This window comes from Leuciscus leuciscus (assembly GCF_965113295.1).
Source record: "Leuciscus leuciscus genome assembly, chromosome: 1".
In the NCBI taxonomy this organism is placed as follows: domain Eukaryota; kingdom Metazoa; phylum Chordata; class Actinopteri; order Cypriniformes; family Leuciscidae; genus Leuciscus; species Leuciscus leuciscus.
In genome coordinates this window covers 59,724,117-59,747,344 of record NC_138725.1, presented here as the reverse complement: position 1 = coordinate 59,747,344, position 23,228 = coordinate 59,724,117, and the positions used below count along the sequence as shown (strand labels likewise).

At 38.5% G+C, this 23,228-nt stretch overlaps 1 protein-coding gene across 2 annotated transcripts in view; it reads right to left on the bottom strand.

Moving 5' to 3' along the window:
- Positions 1-124: 124 nt before the first annotated feature.
- kansl1b (KAT8 regulatory NSL complex subunit 1b) overlaps positions 125-23,228 on the bottom strand; it is a 95,862-nt gene continuing 72,758 nt past the window's right edge. For both annotated transcript variants that reach the window (XM_082183873.1, XM_082183872.1), the window contains exons 3-15: positions 14,574-14,715; positions 13,781-13,876; positions 13,217-13,329; positions 12,898-13,093; positions 8,759-8,918; positions 7,221-7,403; positions 4,900-5,067; positions 4,640-4,779; positions 4,436-4,554; positions 4,279-4,336; positions 3,538-3,650; positions 2,971-3,225; positions 125-2,413 (exon numbers count right to left, since the gene is read on the bottom strand). In XM_082183873.1, coding sequence (XP_082039999.1) covers positions 2,179-2,413; positions 2,971-3,225; positions 3,538-3,650; positions 4,279-4,336; positions 4,436-4,554; positions 4,640-4,779; positions 4,900-5,067; positions 7,221-7,403; positions 8,759-8,918; positions 12,898-13,093; positions 13,217-13,329; positions 13,781-13,876; positions 14,574-14,715 — 1,978 coding nt within the window. In that variant the 3' untranslated portion in view covers positions 125-2,178. The remainder of the gene's footprint in view (positions 2,414-2,970; positions 3,226-3,537; positions 3,651-4,278; positions 4,337-4,435; positions 4,555-4,639; positions 4,780-4,899; positions 5,068-7,220; positions 7,404-8,758; positions 8,919-12,897; positions 13,094-13,216; positions 13,330-13,780; positions 13,877-14,573; positions 14,716-23,228) is intronic.

The window sequence follows — 23,228 nt, the reverse complement described above, 5'->3', positions numbered from 1 at the left end:
AATATGTAATTTTTTTGGGGGAAAGTCCAATCCAAATCCTTAGCGATCCAAGCAGAGACCTGTAATGAATAATCTTGCTTGAAAACATTTCAGTAGTCCAACAGAAAGACAGAAGACATTTGAGTACAATATAATTCACTTTTAATTTGAAAAGCACAAACGTTGCCTGTCTGTCCGATCGGCCAATTATCCATAAACTTTTTTTTTTCTTGTTGCCTCTGCATAAAGAAGTGTGTTAAATATTCTCATGTGTCTTCTCCCTAGACAACCAGGACAGCTACAGCCTGAACATCAAACACAGTAAAGAATCAAACAAGGTATGTACAAAATAAACTTTTTTTTGTTGTTGTTTTGTACAAACTATTACATGCTAAAGGATATACCAGACTCACCCAACCCTCATTCACCACATTGGAAATTCAAAGTATGAAAATAACTCACACGATACAATATTGGCTTTTGAAAGCTAGTCAAACCTTATGGTACATTTGCCTGATAAGTACACAGACCCCCACAGAGAGAGACATAAAACCATAATTAATGATAAAGAATGAAAAGGGGCGGCGGGTTTCTCAGCAGGAAATGGGACAGTCGTTGATGGTCCCCTTACAATTTGCCACACAACCTCAAAAGAAGAGATTTCTCTGACACTATGAATGCGGTTATGCTCCAGTGAGATAAAAAAGGAATATATTAAGGATTTCTGGTTTACATGACATCCCTTAAACAAGAACAAATGGCTACAATAGCTAGATTCGTGTGACAACAGATACAGAGAAGCTACTTATAAAATTTGTAAGTAACTGGTGTCCGCTATTAGACTTCATTACATTCATATTAGTTAAAATAACAGGAAGGAGCTGAAAGCAGTGACTCGCTGACTGGGGAACCAACAGAAATCGTTCCTCGTTGTTACCAAATAAAAAATAAAAAAAAAGTAAAAAAAAACGGGGCTGTGACCGACAGCAACCGAGGAGCCAACGAATGAAATTTTGCCAAATCCTTTCTTGTCAAGCACTCCAGCTAATGCTATAACTCATCATAAATCAAGTTACGGGATTTGATGATGGCTGTAAGTATTGCAGATTGTTGTATTAAACGAAGACTGTTTAGACCTGACCAATCAATGGAAGAGCTCTTTTCCACGGGGTTGGGAGATAAAAGAAGGAACCATGTTAAAAGGGAAACAAGGCAGGAAATTCCAGTTTATATTGGAGTGACTGCATGTTCTTTGGACTAACCTGGTCATGCATAGTACCAAGTGCTTTAAAACTCACTCCCCGATGCTGAAAGCAGCGAGTGCAGTCGAGTCTCCAATATCAGCAGCCTGTGCATGTTTATTCGGGTGCTGATTGTAGGATTCCTGGAAATAGTGTCATGCAAGAGAGACCAATTAAGTGCTCTAATCAGACTTGGTGGTGTTTAAAAAGCGCACGAGAGCAACATGGCAGTTTCATCTCCTGGCTGTGATGAAGGCACCTGCTATCTCCATCACGTTGACAGAAATGGGGCACATACGGACCATGGTATACAAGAGATCACGGGACAAAAATTAAACCAGAAATTGTGATTTATGCAATTCCTAGGCATTAAATATGAGGAAGTTTGTCTGTTCAAAATAAAAAAGGGAATGTGGAAAGATTTCAAAATGAAGTGCTTTCACAGAGAGAACTAAGACAAGCATTGGCGCCTTCGTGCAAATCTCTTGGTAATCATTATTATTGGCTTTATTTTTTGCGTTTTATCACTCCAGTATAAACTGCAAGGCTGAACGAGTAATTTTAGGTGGGATTTTGGAAAACTTCTGGAAGAGAACCACACACAATGCAAGCTGAGCCCCTCAGTACGACAGCATGCTAAGGGGGAAGTGCTCTTCTGCGATATACGATACATTTCGGAGCTTCTTATTTTGGTTTAGCACTCAAGCTAATCTCTCTTTCTTTTAATTGTATTTATCTTCCTAAACATTTTTGTCCTCCAGTGACCCAAAAGAAAGACTGAATTAAAACAGGTCTATATATATATCGCCATACAATTCACTAAAAACTGTGAAAGAATTGACTGATGTTTGAATATCAAACAACAGGGACTTTCATTCGTTTTGTTGGTTTTCTTTCCGTCTACGTTGCTGCTGTTTCAGGAGTTTCTGAAAGCTGGTGGGTGGGCAGAGTCTAGGCTTCATCGGTGAGTAGGTTTGGGTGGGTTGGTTTGTTGCTGCTTTGCGCAGTCGTCGCCCAGAGGTGACGAAGGCCCTGCGTCGGACTCCGACTTGGAAGTCCTGCTGCCGGACACACGTCGAACAGTCCTACAGGGCCTCTCGCCAGCCGGACTGAGATGGATTTCGCACTCCTGTTGCGGATCCACGTCCAGCGGAAAGGTCCGGAGTTCCCATGGCTGTACCGGTTGGGGAGCCCGTAGGGACAAAAAGAGACAGACTAAGTAAATATCTGCACACACAATTGAAGACAACTGTACATAAAGGTTAAAAAAAAAAAGGTACTTTTTTTCCTAACTGACTTACAGTGGTGTACAACTGAGCATGTGTGAAACTGAACATACAATAAAGCCTCTAGTTTATATTGGAGCACTAGCCAAATTCCACAACAGACCCTTTTCATATTTCCAGGGTTCTCAGAACTGGAAGTCGTCATAGTTGGGTAAACCTCTATAGTGGTGAATGGAAACTACGACAAATATATATTTTTTGCATTCATATTTGAAAAAAACAAAAACACACAATAACATTTCTCTGACTTTAAAAAAAACATTGAGAGATTGTTAAAATTTGGTATTAGCCACTGAATCAGAAACTTTCATGTAGCCGTGATAACTTTTATTTAATACAGAGGTGGCATAGTGTAATCGATGTACATGTACGTTTTATTTATTTTTATGAAATAAAACTAAATTGACATTTAATAACTGATCATTTTAATAACCATGATGGCGCTTCTACTTTGGGGGCCTACCATTTCCTCGCAGGTATCTGGGGTGGAGCAGCGCGTGTCCTCATTGGACAGCATCCGCTGAGAGTCTCTGGAGCCAGGCGTGTACAGGCCGGACAGCATCAGCATCTCCGGGCTGACGGGGCTGGAGGGAGACGCCACTGAGCTGTACTCGTGCAGCAGGTGGAAATGTGCCGTGTCTGGAGATGATGGCTGCGGCGTGGAGGGGTTGGTGCCGCACAGCAGAGGGGTTGTCCGTCCGTCCACAGACTTGTACGACCTGTGGAGAAAAAGACTGGCGCTGATTATCATGTAACTAACAGTGCGGCTGCGGTGAAATCAGTGTAATGCTTATTGCTTCAATGACTTCTCATTATAACATCTTGATGTAAGTGAACAGCCTGGTGTCATTATTCACTGCATTTCTTATCTCTTGCATTTAAAATGGTTGGTTTTCTTTTTTGCACCTCATCTGCCATCATGAAGTGCAAAAATCAGCCACATGTAGACAGCGGCAAAGTTGTTAACCAGGAGAAATCGCACTTATCCCTTTAAAGGGCTGAGAAAAGCCATGCAAGTGGTGTTCCCTAACCTGCTGCCTCTTCTCATTGCGACGTTGCTGGCGGTCCAACTCCAGCGAGAGCGCTCCTGATCCTGATACGGAAGGTGAAGCTCAGAGAATGTTGCGTCAGAGAGATCCTCAACCTGAGAGAACGAGAGAAGATTATTAAATACATACAACGGGCAAAATAGGGCTTCAGGCTATACAAAATTAAAGGTAGTCCTAAAATGAAACATTTAGGAGATAAATGACAAATTACAGAATTGCTTAATAAAGAAGGTTGTTCAGAAGCTGTTCATTGAATGCAAATATTTAAATGTTTATTTTATCATCATAAATTTATTACAACAAAACATTTTGAATCCGGAGATTTGATTCAAAACACTAAATGTTAATCTTGTTGTCTGACTCAGAACGAATAAGTTAATTTGATCAGTAATCAGACATTGTGTGGCAGTTTCCCCTTCCGGTCACAACACACACATACTTTAGTTGGAATAAATATGTCGAAACTGCATAATATGGACACACAATTTTTCCTGACTGTCTAGATTTTAAATTAGTGTTGCACATTTTTATGTTACATCTGAAGCCATTTTAGTTCAAAACCTATTGAGCTGCCTATCAAGAAAGCATTCCGAGGCATTATCGTCACATTCGAACCCTGCATAATTAGTGAAACAAACCTAGAATACCCTAAATTTCTAGGTAGGCGGCTTACGGTCTTGACAGCCTAAAATAACTGCTGGGTGACCCACAGCATGGCCGTACCTCCATTGCATCGTCCTCTTCAGCTATTGGTTTTGCAAAAACGTCCACTTCTCGCCAACTACAATTAAAAAGCAGAAGGCAAAATAATCAGCAATTAAATCTTTGAAGATTCATGTGGCTAATAAACACGTCGGGAAACTCAGTTTGTGTCTCTGACCTTGGGGTAAGGATCTCTTTATACTGTAGTTTCTCCACTCGGGTGGTGGCGGCCACAGACATGGGGATGACGATGTTATTGATGTCAAAAGGGCTCTCTCCTCTCCGTCTTCGAATAGTCTGTAAGAGTCACACACAGGCATAAGTAACTTGGTTCTCATGCGTTTACACAATCAGAGATGTAAAGCTTTCAAGAGCATCTTACAGAGGCGCTGCTGTTGAGGTGGAGGGGTGTGGAGGTCTCGGAGATCGATGGCTGTCTCATCAAGGGGCTGTGGGTGGGTGTGTTGAAAGCGGACAGAGATGGGCATGGACTCCCCATGTCCATATACAACTTCGTAGCATCTATAGAAAAAGTGTGTTAAAGGACTGAACTCAATGTTGATTAAGAGAGAGACGAAAGCAAACAAGACTGACGTGAATAAAAGAAAATGAATGAGAGGGAAAATATAATGAAGAACGTACTTTCTGTGCGGTCCAGCGAGGGTTCACGAGGTCTCTTGCGGCTGTGGCTCCTGTCAAAAGAACTGCTCTGCCGGAAATGCTGGCGAGAGTCAAGTTTACTGGCACTCATCGGGATGTCTAACTGCTGCCGGGACACCTTCTCTGAGCGCACCTTATGATGCGGCAAACCTGAGATAAAGCAAACAGGAAGAGGAAATAAGAGAAAAAACAGTCAAGTATGACAGGAAGAGAATGATATAAAGGGTACATTTTATTACTTGTCAAATATTTTTTTTATTTTTTTTATAATTCTCACATATATACATACACGTATATACACACACACACACATATATATGTACATGTGTATCTACGTATATATAATACTCTACATTTGTTTTTAGAACTTTGTAATCTTTGTATTTGCGGGTTATTTTACATAATTTATGTATGAGATACACTGTTTTTGTTCTGCACTAACATATTTTGTTTTAATGGTTACGGTTATCTGTTTAACATTCCCTTTTCAGTTACTCTGCATATTTTGTCTGGTTATATCTTTTTTGTTGTTGTTGATTTGCATTTTTACGTTTAACTTAACATTTAATCTGTACTGTTATCAGTCTTAACCTTTACAGTTATTTTACAAAATGTATGTGTTGCTTTGGACATTTTTTTTTATCTCTTATTTCTAATCTTTAATGTTATCCTTTCTTTGTCAGTATACGTCATCTTTATTTTACGTAATTAATGTAAATAATTAATTGCCATGTCAAAATCTCAAACAATAAATTGCATTAAATAATACACAATAACCAATAATAGTCATTTCTTTATATTACATGTGACTCATTCAACTATACGCTACAGATGACTAAATCTGGACGCTTTTCAAAGTTCAATAATTCATACCCGGAATATGGGGGAAGTGTAAGCAACCGTGGCTGGACTTGTATGATACCAGAAATAACTGCTGAGTCACTGCAGAGAGCAGCTAATGATGGCCAGACACTCACAGGTCACTTTAACTGCCCATAGGGGCTGTCACGTTTAGACCAAATTTAGACTCTCCTAAAGGTGTAAGAATTTGCCTCCATTGGAGAAAACTCGGCTCTTGACATTTCAGACACTGAGGATGCAGGGAATTTTCTCTCATAATTTAGTAGACCGTCAGAGCAGTGGCCTAGGCGGCTAAGCCTTGGTTCCTGTGCAGCCACCTCCATTTCCTATATCCTTTGTATTTTCATGTCCATGAAAGTGGAGAAAATGCCCTTTAAGGCTAATTAATAAGTGTTGTTTAGGGATGTCAACGATTAATCGACGATCGATTAATTGTCGATAATACATTTAATCGATACAACTGATCGATCATCGATTAAGCAGGTCTTCATGCGCGTGCGTGCTGCTCAACCGCGAAACATGTAAAGCGAGCGCGCTGGAGTTATGTTTGGGACCATTTTACACCTTCATCATGACTATAAGTTTGCGTGTGCATTCGCAGCCTTTTGTTTTGTGCAAATGTAAGTTGTAATACTGTTTATTTTCTGTAGGCCTATCTATATCTGATTTATCTCATATTGGATGCATTTGGTTAAGAATTAACTCTGTAGTAAAGCGTCAGCTTCAGCGCGCGCAGCTCAAACGGCAGTGCACGACTAATAATGACTATTGGGACTGTAATATTACATAACATTATAAAGAGAACAATATTGTAATAAAACATTGTGAATTATTTGGGTTTAGTTGCCGTGTCGCGTTGCTCCAGGAAGACCGCGTCCACAACATGAGTAGTTCTGAATGAATGGCACGTAACTTAGTTCAAGTTCACTTGTGCATGAATTTGCGTCATTTTGTGCAGATATAATTTGTAATATGTTTATTTTGAATATATCTTATTAATCTCATATAGGATGCGTTTCTTTTAGATAAATAACGTGCTAGCAAAGTGCTCCAGTTTAACGGTAGCAGATTCATTCAGCGCGTGCAGTTGTTCCAGGAAGAGCGCGTCCACAACGGTCACACATTCGCGTTGGTGACACGTTGTATTAGTAGTAGTAAATAATTAATTTATCAATCACATCGAAACATTTTACAATCCTACTAGCCCTTTATTTATATTTAAAACCATTCTAATTCATTTGGTGAGGAACATAGCGTTTTGAGCAGCATTTGCAGACCCTGTCATGCTGTCATAGCCACTGCAGTAGACGCATATCGCAGTATTAAGGCTAACGATTAATCGATTAATTGATCGTTAATTTAAACGACGATCGATCATGGGAATTTGTGAAAATTGACATCCCTAGTGTTGTTGTTTTATTTTCTATTCTTCCCACACTTACGGACTGTGGAGAGGAGAGAGTTGGCGAGCCTGTGTTTGTCTTTGGAGGAAGGATCTGAGATGCGGCTACCCAAACACAACTTGTGCTTGAGCGAAATCTTCTTGATGGGCTTGATCTTCTCCAGAGGACGATTCTGCCAGTGTCCCTTCAGCACACGCTGCATATGGAGATTCATCATCACATCTGAGAAAAACAAAACAAAAGTTCATCATTTTTGCATTGATTTTGGTTTTGCATTGTCAGAGACCTCGATCTTAGACCTAAATGTAATAACTTTCTCCACCCCTTAAAGAAAAATTTCTTGTTGAATATCCTGTTTTACTTTAAATACATCAGATTGTGTAAGTAAGATGGGTTGCGACAGATTCATGCTGACTTTCTTTTCTTCTTTTTTTAAACATTGATGCCAATTTTATAGATGGGCCAGAAATGTAAATTATGGGAAAAAGAGGCTGGATTGGTATCAGGAAAGGCTATGAGTCAGACACAAACGTGTGCTGATTGTGTTACACGTACATATACATTTGCATATATCCATCACACAATAAAATGGATTTTCCATTTATAAAACATTTATTAAACAGTGGTAATTCAAATTGCTTCACATAAAAATTATTTTTAAAAAAGATGTAAAGAAAAGTTAAATAGAAAAAGGTATACATTAAAATGAATAATTATGTGCATTCCATAGAAATTGAACCCAAAACCCGGAGTTGCTAACCATTTGTCATTGCTCATTCAGAAGCCTTTTCATCCTTTGGCTACTGTAATAATGTGAATAGTGACTGACCTAATGGTCTGTGTAAACATCTACATCAGTGACACAAAGTGTACCAGACATGTGTGTAATTCTCCAGAATGGGGAATCAGAGCTTGATTCTAGAAATTCATCGTACTTTGGTTCCTCTTTCTATTTCCCTCCATCTACTCGGGTTTCACCAGCGGTGTCACCTACCTCTTCTACGCCCATTATTCATTTGCACAATAGACGCCAGATTAGAGAGGACAGCGGGCTCATATTAATGAGGGAAAATACGTCTGTCTCAGTTAGCCTGATAAAGCTAGCCGCTATTGGCAAAGTTAGCCAGAGTCAGGTTGCACTGCTCTTTAAAATGGTCCTCACCGCTAAGGTCAGGCAGATGAATGCATGATCAGCTAATCTGACCAGCACAGGGAAGGATTGCTGATCTAAGATGAGCTCTTCAAATCAAATGTTACTGAATTCTCACACATGAAAAGCAAAAACAGTTCTGAGATCTCAGCACTAATGACCTGCTCCAAACCCAGAGCAGCCTGCAGATTATTTTAAGAAGTGCAATAACCAGATCCAGAATAATTAACACTTAAATTAGCACCTAATTGTTATGCAGTAAAAAATCCTTGATGCAAACTGGGAAACAATAGGCAGAGGACAGACAGAGCTGCGCTGTGTCTACGTACATGTACGTAGACACACCTCTATATGCGTCCGTGTCTACGTACATGAGTGCATTCTGGAAAGAATGAAAGAAATGTAAAGAGCCAGGGTGCGTCCTCACCATCTGGAAAGGAGAGGATGGGGTGAATGCAGGGGTCGAACTGTGCCAGTCTGTCCAGTAGGGGGAGCTGGTGCTGGGTGTCTGCAGGAGGGAGAGCACATCCACTGCACATCACACACTGAGTGTTCAGCTCACAGCCACAGCGAGGAGCCACTGACCTCTGAGAGTGACAGAGAGAACAACAAGGAGAAAAGTTAGTGTATGTGTATGAATAGTAATTATGGCGACTAGTAAACAAAACCCAACTGAAAAAAACAACAACAAAAAACACCTTTTTAGCCTTGCTAAATATGATATATGATATTCAGAATTCTGTAAATTATATAACTATAATTAATTCTTAATGTATACTATGGTTAAAAAGTTTTTTTTTAAAAGAAATTAAACATTTTATTCTGCAAGGATGTATTAAATTGACCAACTGTGACAGTAAAGACATTAATAATATTACAAAAGTTTTCCATTTGAAATTTTCTATGGACCAAAGAATCCAGAAAAAATTTAGCACAATTTTCACAAATATAATAAGCAGCACAACTGCTTTTAACATTGATGATAATAAGAACTGTTTCTTGGGCTCCAAATCATCATATTAGCACGATTTCTGAAAGATCATGTGATGCTGAAAATTCAGCTTTGACCTCAAAGGAGTAAGTTGCATTGTAAAATATATTTAAATATATTAATTTAAACAAATATTATTTCACAATATTACTGTATTTACTGTAATTTTGAACAAATAAATGAAGCCTTGGTAAGCATAAGAGATTTCAAAAATATTTTTAAAAACATTACCTGCAGCAAACTTTTGAACGGTAGTGTAACTTATGTATTAAATATAGTTATAGTTAGGGCTGGGCGATATGGGCCAAAAAAAAAATATCATGATAATTTTTTTTATATCAGTCGATATCGATAATTATCACGATTAAAGTCAAATCTTTATTTCTTTCAAGTTTGAAGGCAGATTTTTGCTCCTAAGTGAAAGTTGTAGAAACCAGAGCGTTAACTGTGGTTTTAAACTACTCTTTATTGTCAGAACATATCATGACAAACACTTGCCAAACAGGTGAACATTTCACAAATCTGAGGTAGAACATTCAAACATTTGTCATTTTTCCTTAACAAAATTAATATATTGGACAATTTCTTAGTTTCTGCATGTGCTAATTTTTTTTGGGGGTAAAAAAATTTTTTTCTGCCTGTTTGAGTTTTATTAAACTTAACCATTGGTCATCCAATAACATGCATTTAGATCATGACAACCACAGATGAAACCAGGCATAGCCTATAGCACCTCACTATCATGGCAAAATCTAACTTTATGATTTCTATGGTATTTGTATGAAAAACAGTAGCCTAAATACATTATTAAATACTGTAATTATATTCCATTAGTCCTTTAATACATTGTCTACATTAATAATATAATACAATTCAATATGTATATATCCCACATTTCATGGTGCAGTTAATATTACTAGGCTAACGTTACAGTAAATCCATGGTAAATGATGGGAATTTGTAGTCGGAAAAGCCTTCAGACTGTATCGTTGCGCACAGTGTTTCTCCTGTTTGTCAGCGCTGTTTCATCTGCCTTTAAACTGGTTTAAATCACTGAGACATTTGTGTTCCTCGCTGAATTCAAGCGCTTCTCACTGGATCTCGTGACGAGAGCGATCAGAGTAAACGCATCGGCTCTAGTGAGCTCGCGCTGCCGTTTGGACTTTGAGCCGAGCGGATAAACGGTCCGTGTGGCGCGCGGTTCAAATGAGTTTCGTTCCGCTTTTGGCGCATAAACATTATCGAATATTTATCGACCTCTTGATATCGTTTTATCGAGAAAAAATATATTGTGATAATTATCGTTATCGTTTTATCGCCCAGCCCTAGTGTCATTCCAAACCTGTAAGACTTTTATTCATCTTTGGAACACAAATTAAGATATTTTTTATAAAATCTGAGCCAGTTCAGTACGCTTCATTCATAGCTACACAACTACCACTTTGCCACTTCAAAAAGTTCATAAAGAGATCATAAAACTAATCCATATGTAGTTTCGTCCAAATTTTCTGAAGAGAAACGATTTCTTTACACAGTATGATAAAAAGATTGAATTTAGGCTTATTAATGACAATAATTTTTTAATTTTGGGGTGAACTAACCCTTAAACAGTTACTAACAGACAGAAATGTTTATCTACACTAAAACTTTGCAATTCATATAAAATGACCTTTGATGGATGAAAATGATGATCAGTTTTGGGAACAAATTTAGGACATCAAAGAATAAGGCAAGACTAAACTGTTTGTTGTCTGTTTTGCTAAACTGGTAGATTTAAGATATTAAGGATCCGTGAACACACTACACTTTTTGTGTGTCTGGCAGTAATCCCAGCTCCAACCTTGGTAGAATCAAATGTGAATTTTTCATGAGTTTTGCAGAAAGAGCCTTTATATCAAAGCATCTATAGACTGTCATCAATTATGCTTTTTATTAATCTTAAATCCAGTCTTTCAAGTGCCTTCCACTGTGATCTTGCTTTTGTTAATAAAATCTTAATAAAATGTAGTTCTGCCAGGGATTAGCCTTTCCCTTTGTTTCCATATACTGGAGTCAACCTGATGCACTCATACTCTGCAGCAGATGTCCACACATGGATCCTGAGCTGCTCACCCAGTTTTGCATGTGGCAGGTTCTCTAGTACTCATGTGCTCGTGTCATTAACCCAGAGCACAGCACTGGGTAGAAAGGGTTGCTATTGGCAACTGTGCCCGGTTTTTCCGAGCCTATTCAAACAAGAGTGCTTCACATTAGAGCAGGACAGTTTGTACAGGGACCATAATCTCTGCAATCACACAGAAAACACCTGGAATTACAGAACTGATCTTCTTTCTTGGTTGTAATGAAATGCAAATTAGTATTTCACGATCCATTTTGAACATTTCAACATCAGCTACTTTACTTACAATGAGATTAAGCTAAACAGTATGTTTCGGTCTTTGTCAGTGTTCAGACATAATGGTGTAAATTTTAAAAGCCACCGAGTGTCTGCCGCGAACTGGGGTAGTGTTCATCTAGAGTGTTTGTTATAACGTTAGGATTGGACTGTACATCAGTTAGCAGGTAGTTTATAACTGGCAGCGTGAGTGAATTTGGCTGTTAGTACATTGATGACACTGGCAGCATTTCTCATAACATTTCAAGAGTGCCGTCTCTGAATGACATCCAAGCACTGTTATTTGTAATGGAGCTGAGATCGACTGGGGCTGCGCTTATTGTTTTAGCACATGCCTGCACGTTCTCGCTCACAGTGGGCCTGTGTTATGGGAGGAATCGAGTTTTAAAGGCTGTTCAGAAAGCAAACAGATCTATAAAAGCAGTGCTAAGACTTTGAAGCTGTGTTATGAATGCAGCAAAATGCAAGTGTGAATAGGGCAGATATTGTTCCATCATTCGGAGGACAGCTGCCTGTTGGACAGGGACTATAACACCATGTCATAACCAGGTGTGAGGCGATTAATGATAAAAGTTATGGTTTCAAGTTTCAATCCAAGTTTCTATCCTAACCAGCCAAACTAGATTTCAAACTACATCCACTTGGCTTCTACTTCACATGAAAAACCACTGAACCAAAATCCTGATCCTATATATTTAAACACCAAATATAATATTCATAGTAACTTAAAACACAATAAACGACAGTAGCGTCAGTTCTGGAGCAGCACTGTGATCTCTGTAACACTGCAGTTTCTGTGTCACCTCTATTTAATCTGTAACCTTTGCAGGAAGCCTGCAGGGACCTTAAGGAGCTCAGTGCATCTTCAGTAAAACACATCCACAGGTGACACTGAAAGAGCTTGTTTGTTCTGTCTCACACATCTCTCAAGGCCCATTCACACCAAGTGACCTTCTTCACTTAGAATCTGACACATCTTACAGCAAAGATTTATCTGTTTTTAGTCAGAATAAAGAGGGTTAAAATAAGTTAAAAAAAAAATCCATCATTAGTGAATATTTTTAGTGCAACTATATTAGTTATGTGTCAAGTATTCATATCAGACTCAAGTGTGAACAGCCCTTTTTGCTCAAAACTACACCAGCCACTGGATCTTGAGAAGATGCACATCTCTCCTTACCTTACGATTGAGACTGGCGAGCGAACCGGGCCGGAGGACCCTGCGTTTCCTGCAAGAGAGCAGTGGCCGCGTGCGGGACGACACACATGTGTTGTCATGCACAGAGGAAGCCAGAGGGCCCAGCTCCAACTTCTGCTGAGACTCAGAGCGACTCTGCTCGTCTGGGCTCGAGGTGACAGGGGAACCGGGCCGTAAGCTGGATGAAGAGAGGAAATAAGCATGAATGAACATGACAGTAACTTTCTTTTTGGGGTAAAATTTTAAATGAAGAGAAAATTGTTTTTTTTATGAATGTACCTTTAAATAATATCTATCATACCTGTTGATAACACCATTGACCTGTCTCACAGGTCCACAGCTTTTCTTCAAGCCAGTCTCTGTGACGATGCCATTGGATGATACAGACACTTCCACTCCAACAGTATCATGCTCCTAAAAAGACAAAATAACAAAAACAAATGTGATGTTGGAAAGGACATCCCACTAATTTTCCCCCTGAGTTGGTCTGGATGAGTTGAATGGTATCTTGCTGCATTTCTTCACTACTCTGATTGAATGAAAAGGTCAGCAGCGCTTTGCATACAACAGACAAAGAGATCGAGTGTTTGCAGCCCCTATTCTCAATCCTCTCGCTCAACAATCCCAGCATTCTCCTAGGCTGTGCGTAGGCCCGTATCATGGGCATCGTATCTGTTTGTATGGGAATAAACACACTAATGGGTCTTGGACTGTTTTATGGATTGATAAATGATCACCTGTAATCTAACAATAACAGTAAATAAATGTATTGGTCTTGAATTATAGTTTAAACTAAGTTCAGGACTAGACTGGCTCTGTTGGTAGTTTATTTAATGTGGTCATGTGTCTGTGCTCTTGGCCTTACCCGTGCGACAGGGCAGGTAATGTTCTCTGTCCTTGAGTCACTGCTGTTCTCTGGTGCTGACTCACACACTGAGCTCACCCCAAGTACAACAGAGCCCTAGAAAACAAACAACCACACAAATTATAGACCAAAACTGTGAGACAATGCTTTTCCTCCCCTGTCAAAATCCTCAAATCTTTTTCTTTTAGAAAAACTTTTTCTTGCTAAGTCTACAAGCACACAGCAGATCAAATGTTTCTGTAGTAAATCACAAAAGAAGATTGGCAATCTGATGGTAGTGTTAATGTCATGCACTTGCTTTAATTCAAATAAACAACTTTTTGAAATCTGCATTGGCCAATCACATTCATTTAATCTAAAACTGCAATTTGCAAAATATTAGTCCAGTTTGAAAGAACTGTTTTCTATTTAATTTTTCTATACATTTCTGAAGTTTCACATTGAGTCAGAAAGGTTTTTAAATACATCCATCACTTCACATGTCAGATGAAAGACTTGATGATATTCTCCAAATTATGTTTGTGTTTGAATCACACAGGGACAACAAGCTGGAGAAGCGCTTTGAAACAAAAACAGTGAGCTGAAGAAACATGAAACAACGATCCCACAAGAGTACAATTCACCACGGGAACATGAGAGAGAACCTGCGTTGCCAAGTTACCAAAGGCAGACGGCACCTCCGCTGGGTTAAAACTTAAACTACACTCTGAACTTAAGCTTAAACTAGAATTTCCATGATTCAAAATTTTAAAAAGCATGTGTGAATGTGCATGTTTTGTGTATCTGTGCACACCTTGCTGGAGCGTATTTGTCTGTAAATGTCGGTCTGTTGACGTATACGGTACTCCAGGTCTGAGACTTGGGCCTGTAGCCAGTTCCAGTGACTGATGATGGCGGCTCTGTCCACAGCATAACGGCCTTCTGCTCTCCTACATCTGGAAAACACACAGAAATATACTGGTTACAATTTAGGACAACAGTTTAACAAACATTTTTCATTCATGTTTTAGGCACTATCTGTCTTAGTAAATAGCGTTCACACTGTTTTTAGCTAAATGCACAAATGCATCCCCATTGACTTTGCTTCTAAAATCCAGCTAAGCAGTTAGCATAAACATTCTAAATAAGATAAGATAATTTTGGTTTGAGTCATTTGCAGATTCTTTTCCTCACATTTTCCAATCCATTTTTCACCGCTACTACAGTCAATAAAAAAATAAAATAAAATAAAAAGTAAGGTGTAATGACAGAGTGAAAAATATCAAGTAACCTAGTTACAGCACATGGTGACGTGGAAGTGAGAAAACAAAACCGAGAAACAAAACCTGACAGGAAGTTAACCAAGAACATCAGTTCAATCCAAAACTTCCTCTAGCTGTTTGTATGTGTGTGTGTGAGAATTTAGCAAGCCATTTGTCACTGACCATTCGAAAATCCACTTGATTTGTTCCCATTAAACCGTAATTTAGTCCACACAAATAATACAAATAAATAACAACATCGGGTCAAGCACCATTTCGAAAATGCACTGAATTGACCTCTGACCTCTTTACATTAGCCCCAGTACAATCTTGCATAACCTCTGGTCTCTAAGATCATGCAGTGAGGCAACATAAACAGAGTAAAGCCAGTGCACATAACAAAATAAAAAGATTGCAAAATGTGAGGATAAATAAACAGCACATTTTCATCTGAAGCACAATAACATGAGTCAAGATTTCCCTGAATCAGAGAGAGAGACTTAAGAGATGAAAGTGAAGGGAAAAGAAAAAGCATCACTGAAACCACAGTGGAGAATGATGAGAAGAGAAATACAATTTTGCTGAAACACAAGACAGAAACATGCACACATCACTACTTTTTGTGTTTTCTTTTAAAAGTCCAATAAGAACGCTCTTTACAGGCTGGAATTACACTCAGCTCTGCTTCAGAGGAGCCTGACAACAACAAAAGAACCACACTAGAGAATATAAAATCAATGAACTCAACCAACAAGCCTCATTTCTACCCTTAGGATTTTTTGGTTTTTTAATCCTTCACTCTCAGATGTACACAGGGGCCAACTTTTTAAGGTCGTGTTACACTAATCAAAACTTTGCAGTTCTTTTTCAATGGGAGAAAGGCAGAAGGTATCAATGCTCATCAAGCTCATGTACAACAATCCGCCCACTTCATCAAGCACGACTGTTAGCACACACACTGGGTAGGACAAACACATTTGCATGTCATTGAGCAATCATGTGCGACATTATTTACAACCAATCAAATGACATTTCCTTTTTATGTAGTCCAAGAACCACACTGGAACAAGGCACTAGTTATCGAAAAATAACATGCATGAAGTGTATGTGAATCTTTTGAATGCTTGTTTTATGTCAGTAGGGCAGTGCATGGGTCCTGACTTGAGTTATCACAACCAACACCTAAAGAAAGACCTTATTTTACTCAGCATTATTTCATTTAGCATGACTTGTTCTTAAAGTATCAGTACTTTTGACACTTGCAATGCCTAATTGTATATTAGAGCCTGGAAAGATAACTGGGCCAGATAAGAGCCCACAATCTGTGATCGTGAGCAGATCGGGCAATGTGTCCGTACTAAAGCCAACACACACTTACAGAAAAATAAAATAAAAATCATGCTCTGCCATACTCAAAAAAAGAAGAAAGGACAATGTACATTCGTTTCATTCTTTAATATTGCCATTTTGTTAATATTAAAAGGATACTTCAGGATTTAGCATTAAGCTTTGTATCAGTAGAAAACCCGTAGTGTTTTCGAATTACCGTGCTTTCCTCCCTCATATCCCCCTGAGACGAGAGATTGATGTATTTTTTGTCTGGAAAAAATCCTCAGATGCAAAAATCCTCATTTTGCGTTATCAGAGGATTTTTTGGCCAGAGGCTAAAGACTACAGCCAGTAGTAGGGGCTGTCCCGCATGTTTTCAACCTGCCCATATAGGGTGGGATCTCACTCACAGAATGTACACATAGTGTCAGCCGTCTTTCTTTGGAAGCTAAGCTAGCAGGGGTTACCATTCTCATGTCCGGCTGTCGAGATCGTCCAAAATGTCCGGGATTCAGCTTTTGCTTTCTGCAGTCGCCATTCATTGTTTACATGCACACCTTTTGTTTCGATCTAACTGAATTCATTCCGATGGGTGAATCTGAATGTAAAGTTTACATGAACGCTAAACAAGTGATCGGTTGATGTGCTCCTCCGTCGCTCATCAGTAATCACGCCACCGGCCTCGCGCCATTCTCCTGCGGGCCTCAGCCTCGTCCTGCCCGCCACAGTAAACATAATGAATGGCGACTGTAGAACGCAAAAGCTGAATCCCGGACATTTTGGGTATCTCGAAATCCCAGGCAGACTCGTCACGGAAACTCACTAGTAGCCTAGTCTTGTTGTTTAACTGCGCGCTCTGACCGGTAGGCGTGGCTTGGGAGTGGCCTCGTAGAGCAGCGAAGCAAGTGCATTCTGGGAGTTGTTGTCTTTCATCCACATAAGCCAAAAATACATTTTCTGGCTTTTCTCAGTCTAGAAGGCTCCAAATTAAAAAATAATTTCACATTTCTACTACATAAATGACCCATTTTAAATACACATTCATCTTTCCAGAGGTGAAGTATCCCTTTAAGAAAATGTAAAAACAAAAATAATAGAATTCACATTAACTATAATATTAACTATTAATCTTGTTCATAATTACAACAATAATATATTAATGTTATAAAAATGATCAGAACACCACATACGGGCATTAAAATGTAATCAAACTTTCAGATTTTCCAGGAAATGTGACAATAACAATAACACAAAATCTATTCCAAAGAGGCAGACAAAGACAAGTATGAGGCTCCTGTAAACATGCTATGACTCCCTGGAACAAACTAAACAAACACCGTGACCAGTCGTCATCTTCTTTACTGGAATGCCATGTTTCCACTCTTGCCAGTTCAGATGAGCGTTTTGTATTTTAGGCCTTCAAAATGTTTCCACATGGGTTCAAGGTGGGTAGGGACAGACACATTCTGTAATAGACACAGTTTGCCACAAGAGGCAGCTTGTCAACATGAAAGATTATGGAGTAAAGAGAAATGTGACAAGATTTTCTGTCTAGGAACACAAAGCTTTTGAAATCGTAAGAGAACAAACTGGGTGACAAGTCTGATCTGAGTGAGCGTTTGTGGTGCAAAAAGATTGAATGTGCGCAGATGAGGCATTTCCTGACCTGTTGTCCTTAGAGGAAGCAGGAAACAAACAGGACAAGGCCACAAAATGAAGAACAGACACTATGTGAAGATCAAAGGCAGAAAGCTACATACAGGCCTTCAAATGTAATCAGAAAACTGATTTTGCAGGACGTGCATATTCATTTTAACAATAACTACAATCTATTCTAAAGAGACCGACCAAGACAGGATTGAGGCTCCTGTAAACATTCTGTATGATGAAATTACAACACACACTCCTAAGCTGGGTGTGAGTGAGGATAATTTGCATAGACCAACATGATCTACAATATCTCAATGGCCTACAAGCCTTCAAATTTAAATTTTCAAATTTACCGATAACTGGCCGCTATGACACATCATGCCCACGTAGGATAAATAAAAAGCAATACAACTAAGTAGTATTAATTCAATTTAACTTTACTCAAATGTAAAAAAAAATATCAGAGGACAAGACCTTCAGTTTGTCCCATCCAAACATCCTGTTCACAAGGAAATTTGTCAACAACAGAAACAAAAACTGCATTAGTCAAGGGAATCTAAACAATAAAAATAAACAATTTAAAATGATAAACCCACAGGACTACTGCATTTTTAAACTATCAAATATGCTGTCAGTATCTTTAGGGATTTTGCTATATTGTGTTATGTAAATACCAGCGTGATGAAATGCATTAATGAAAATATAAAGAACGGGACGTGATTGATGTTAGAGTTATAAGTGCAATATATCCTAAAAAGGAACTGGGTGCGGTGCTCGTGCTGACTGGCACATTGCCAAAGTGTGCGCAAAGAAAGCTGCCTCTCTCAGAAGGCGATCACAAATTTGGGACTTGCTTGATTTTAAAAAGTGTTAAGCATAAACAATAAGCAGTGAAAAAGAACTCGACGTGGTGCACAGAAAGCTGCGTCTCTCAGCATGTGAATGTAAATTCAGTTCTCTTTCACATCTTATTGCGCTTGAATGATCGAATACACACGTAATTATGTCAAAATGCACATCGTTTTGAGTATTCATGTAAACACAGCCGGTTATGTCTCAAGTGAAAGTAAACAGTTGGGTGTAAACCGGATTTGTGTCAGTACAATGGATCCGTGTGTTTGGTCTTAAAGTGACAGCAGCCTAATATACCTACCTGTCATTAATGTGAATCAAACAAACGAGAAAATAACTTACTGCTCTTGACGGAGTTATTTTTTTTTTCAGCTTTAATAATAATAAATGTATATTTAAATCATACAGTGAAGACTATGAAATGTAGATATATTTTTTGACATTTGATTACTACACTTCTGTACTAATTCTAACAATATGTTAAATAAACCTATTGTACCTGAAAAACTTAATTTGTTTAATTCATATTTTTGTTCTATTGCATTTGTCCTATTGTTTGTAATTTGCTTCTTTTTCCCCTTATTTTTAATAACAGGAATGAGATAAAACAACACAAACTAACTATAGTGATATACATAGTTATTGTGAAATAAAATTTCCCATTATCGTGAACAGAGTTTCCGCTAGAAAAAAATGGTGCCGGTCAAAGTGACCGGCAGAGATTTCGTTTTCCGGACATTTTGATGATATGCCGGTCAAATATTGCCTCTTAATTAGTCAAGTTGAGGAAAACTGGAGGCAGGCTATGTAACTTAAAAAATGACATAATCAGGCCGTATAGAACGCAACATGTTTATTAGCCTAACTTTCAAATAGACGAAAAAAAAAAACATGAACGTCCGATTGGCGTCAATCAACGCCAATTGTTTTTACTATGGTTTCACATTCATAGTTTAACAAACCAATCCCCCTTCCCCACATAAAATATCTGAATATCTCGCGGTGTAAATAGCCGCATTTCCATTACAGATTTGCGCAAATGTTTTGCGCTATTATCTAAATATCGATAAAAAACTATTGCGAAATGACGGCGTTTCCATTAACCGATGTTATATGCGACTAAACGTCCTTTTTTCTCTCACGATAAGTCATTTAAAAAATCACGGCAACGGACGTTGGTTTATATAATATCACTGCCACCGCATTAGACATTATTATTATTATTAAAGGAAGGAGACGTGGCGTGTTATCCAAGCATTAATGGCAGGGAAAGACCCTTGTACTGCGAACGACACATAAGGAGTTTCTGGGTGTTTCGCCCTCATTTCTGCTCCGAGGTTTTGATTGTGGCATTTATTTGAGATTTAGAATCCAGTATTCCTATAGGCTAATTATTGTTTCTTTTATGAATTTAATAAAGAACTCTGTCTCGTATTCTGTCCAAACGATCCATGTAGGCTACTTTTGTCCATTCGTTTTTCCTTTTTTAACCCGTAATTGAAAAACGAAAAATGAACGGTTGTTGTCTTTTTAAAACGCAAAGTTGAACACCAAAATTTTAATTTGAACTGGCTACACAAACTGCTGCGCAAAAAAGTAAATACCGACGCATTTTCTGATTTTTGTTTATGACTTTTTGCCCCTTTATTAAACATTTAACATATTCACAAATTAATATGGAAAACATGTCGATTTTACTGGTTTTCAAAGGCCAGATTAGAACCTGGAATTGATGTTTTTCCCGCAGTGCTGAATGAGAAGAGCCATTCATATTATGAATAAACTATTGTTTTCTAAGTGTCGGCTAAAATCACATCTCCATCTCCGCTGTTAAACAGATGCGCTGTTCGAGAGAAATGCACCTTTCATACGGATTAGGTACATAATCAGAAGGTATTAGCTTTCGATTCGAATTTGTTCGTTTTAAAGTGGACATTTCAAGCTTTAGCCTACATAAGCTATATTTTGTTTCAATTCTCACGCTCCAGTTTATGGAGATCATGAAAGTGCGTCTGATTGTTTTATTTTATTTTACAAAAGCACAACGTTTTCTTGTTATTGTGAGTTTACACAAATAAAAGTAGTTGAGAATAATGTATTATTATTTTCTGTATGACCAGAAATGAGTATTTTAAGTTGTTTCCACTGTTAATAGGAAAATGCAAGTGGTCACGCCCGCGCCTCCGTGCCATGCAGTGCGCGCTCCACACTCAGCTTTGTTCCTTTTTTGCATAAAAGCGTCTTCTAAATATAGCTTATTAAATGTTATAATATAATAAAATAATATAAAATAATTATTATTTGCGTAGCTATACATGGACCTCAAACACACCGCGTCTTCTAAGTCAGGTGACTGTAAATGCGCAAAAACTGTTTCCATTGCAGTTTTGCGAAATATTCCTTTTTCGAATTGCCTGAAAAACCACCTCATGCGAGCATAAAAACGTTCTTGCGATAAACGGGAGTTTTTGCGAAATTAACGTGTTTCCATTGTGCGTATTTTTAATTCGCAATTTCAATTTGAAGGGTAGCCTAATGGAAACGCGGCTAGTGTCTCTCCACAACTTGCAATGCGCATAAGCCGCGTAACCTTGTTCTCCGCAAGGCGACTTCGCTGCTTCGTCTTGATCCGATTCTGCTTTTTCTCCGGTGGTGGTGGAGCTGTCTGGACATCTGAGGCTTCAGGCGTTCCTGATTCACCATCGTCCGTCGCGTCTGGCCTCTGAAAAAAGCTTTTACGGCTAGTCTGCCTGGGCCTGGCCATATTTGAAACGTCTCACTCATTCGTTGGTTGTTTAGGTCTATATTACAGCCGTTTTAGGCGTGCGCTTTATTTGAAATGCAGCATGCGATGTTGTTTAATAACTTTCAAACGGTAGAGCCTGTTCCTTTATAACATAGCCAAAGGTCGGTGTATTTTTGTTTTATACATTTTAGGCTTATTCTCAAATTCAGATTGTGTTAGGGGGGCGGGATTATTAGGTCATTTTAATCGGACAATTTGACCGGAGAGATTTAATTTTGTCGGACATTTCATTTTTTTTCCGGCCAATGTCCGGCCATTACCGGACAACGGAAACCCTGATCGTGAAATAAAAATGTGGTCATATCGCCAAAGTTCTGTCGGTGATAAAACCCCAGCCAATTAGCATTTAAAAACAACCCATTTTTTCAAATAGCCTAAACCACTTTTGAGAGTGAGTTGAGTTTTGATCTAACTTTGACAAACAATAACAATAACATTCCATTTGACAAAACAGAAATAATTCAATAGGAAAATGACAAGCCCTCAACTAGTGATGGGCATTTTTAAAAAATATTGTATTTGAATATTTGGGCTCATAAAAATCAAATATTTGTACATTTAAATGATGTTTAACGAGAAAGACAAGTTGTTGTCACCATTTCTGAAGAAGCTTACGATTAGGCAATATACACAACGAGCTTACGTTATATCTTAAGGTTTTCTTGTAGTTGAAAACATTCAACAATGTGTAAACAAGAAATATAAAGAACAAAAGCATTTAAGCAGTATAACACTAATAAAGACTAATAAAGCAGACTGCGCCAATTATCGTACAGAATGTACTAGTGTTGTCAAAAGACCCGGTACTTCGGTACCAAGTCGGTACTAATTTTTTTTTAACGTCACGGTACCAGGTTTTCTCAAACCCGGTACTTGATGCGCGTGCATGCCCGAAGCGCGTGCAGTTGCGTCCTCTCCTCTTCATAAAAGCGCTGATGGCGATCGGCGGTGCTGCTGCTGATGTGGTGCTGATGTTTTTGCGCGTGCAGATACGTTATTTCTTATACTGTCTATGGTTATTTCAAATGGCGCGCGGCAAAGCGCGCTCATAATAGAAGCGGCGCGCTCGCTTTTCCATGTGCGTTCATGGATGTATAGCAACGACAGACGCCACGGGAGGACAGACGCCACGGGAGTACAAACGCTTGTGCGAACTGCGCTCTCCATGACGACGAGGAAGTGTGACATAGGCCTATTAATTGATTTCTAGCCCTTGCATTAGCTTTACTAGATATATTTATGGAGATGAGAAATAAAAAGCCGTCATTAATATCAGTCCGTCAGAAAAGCAGTTCTAGTCTTATTCTTGGCTGGATAACTCTTAGCAGGTTTAAAAAGCCCTTTTAAAGTTAAATATGAATACAGTTTTGGATTAAATAAAAGTATAGTCAAGTCAAATAAAACATTTTATCTCCTGTATAGTTTGGTAATGCTACAATAAGATACCATTCATTAACATCACTTAATGCGTTATTCACATTGAGTGAACAATATATTTTTACAACATTAATTAACGTTTGTGAATGTTATTTAATACAAAACACTTGATTGGTCATGTTTGTTCACTTCA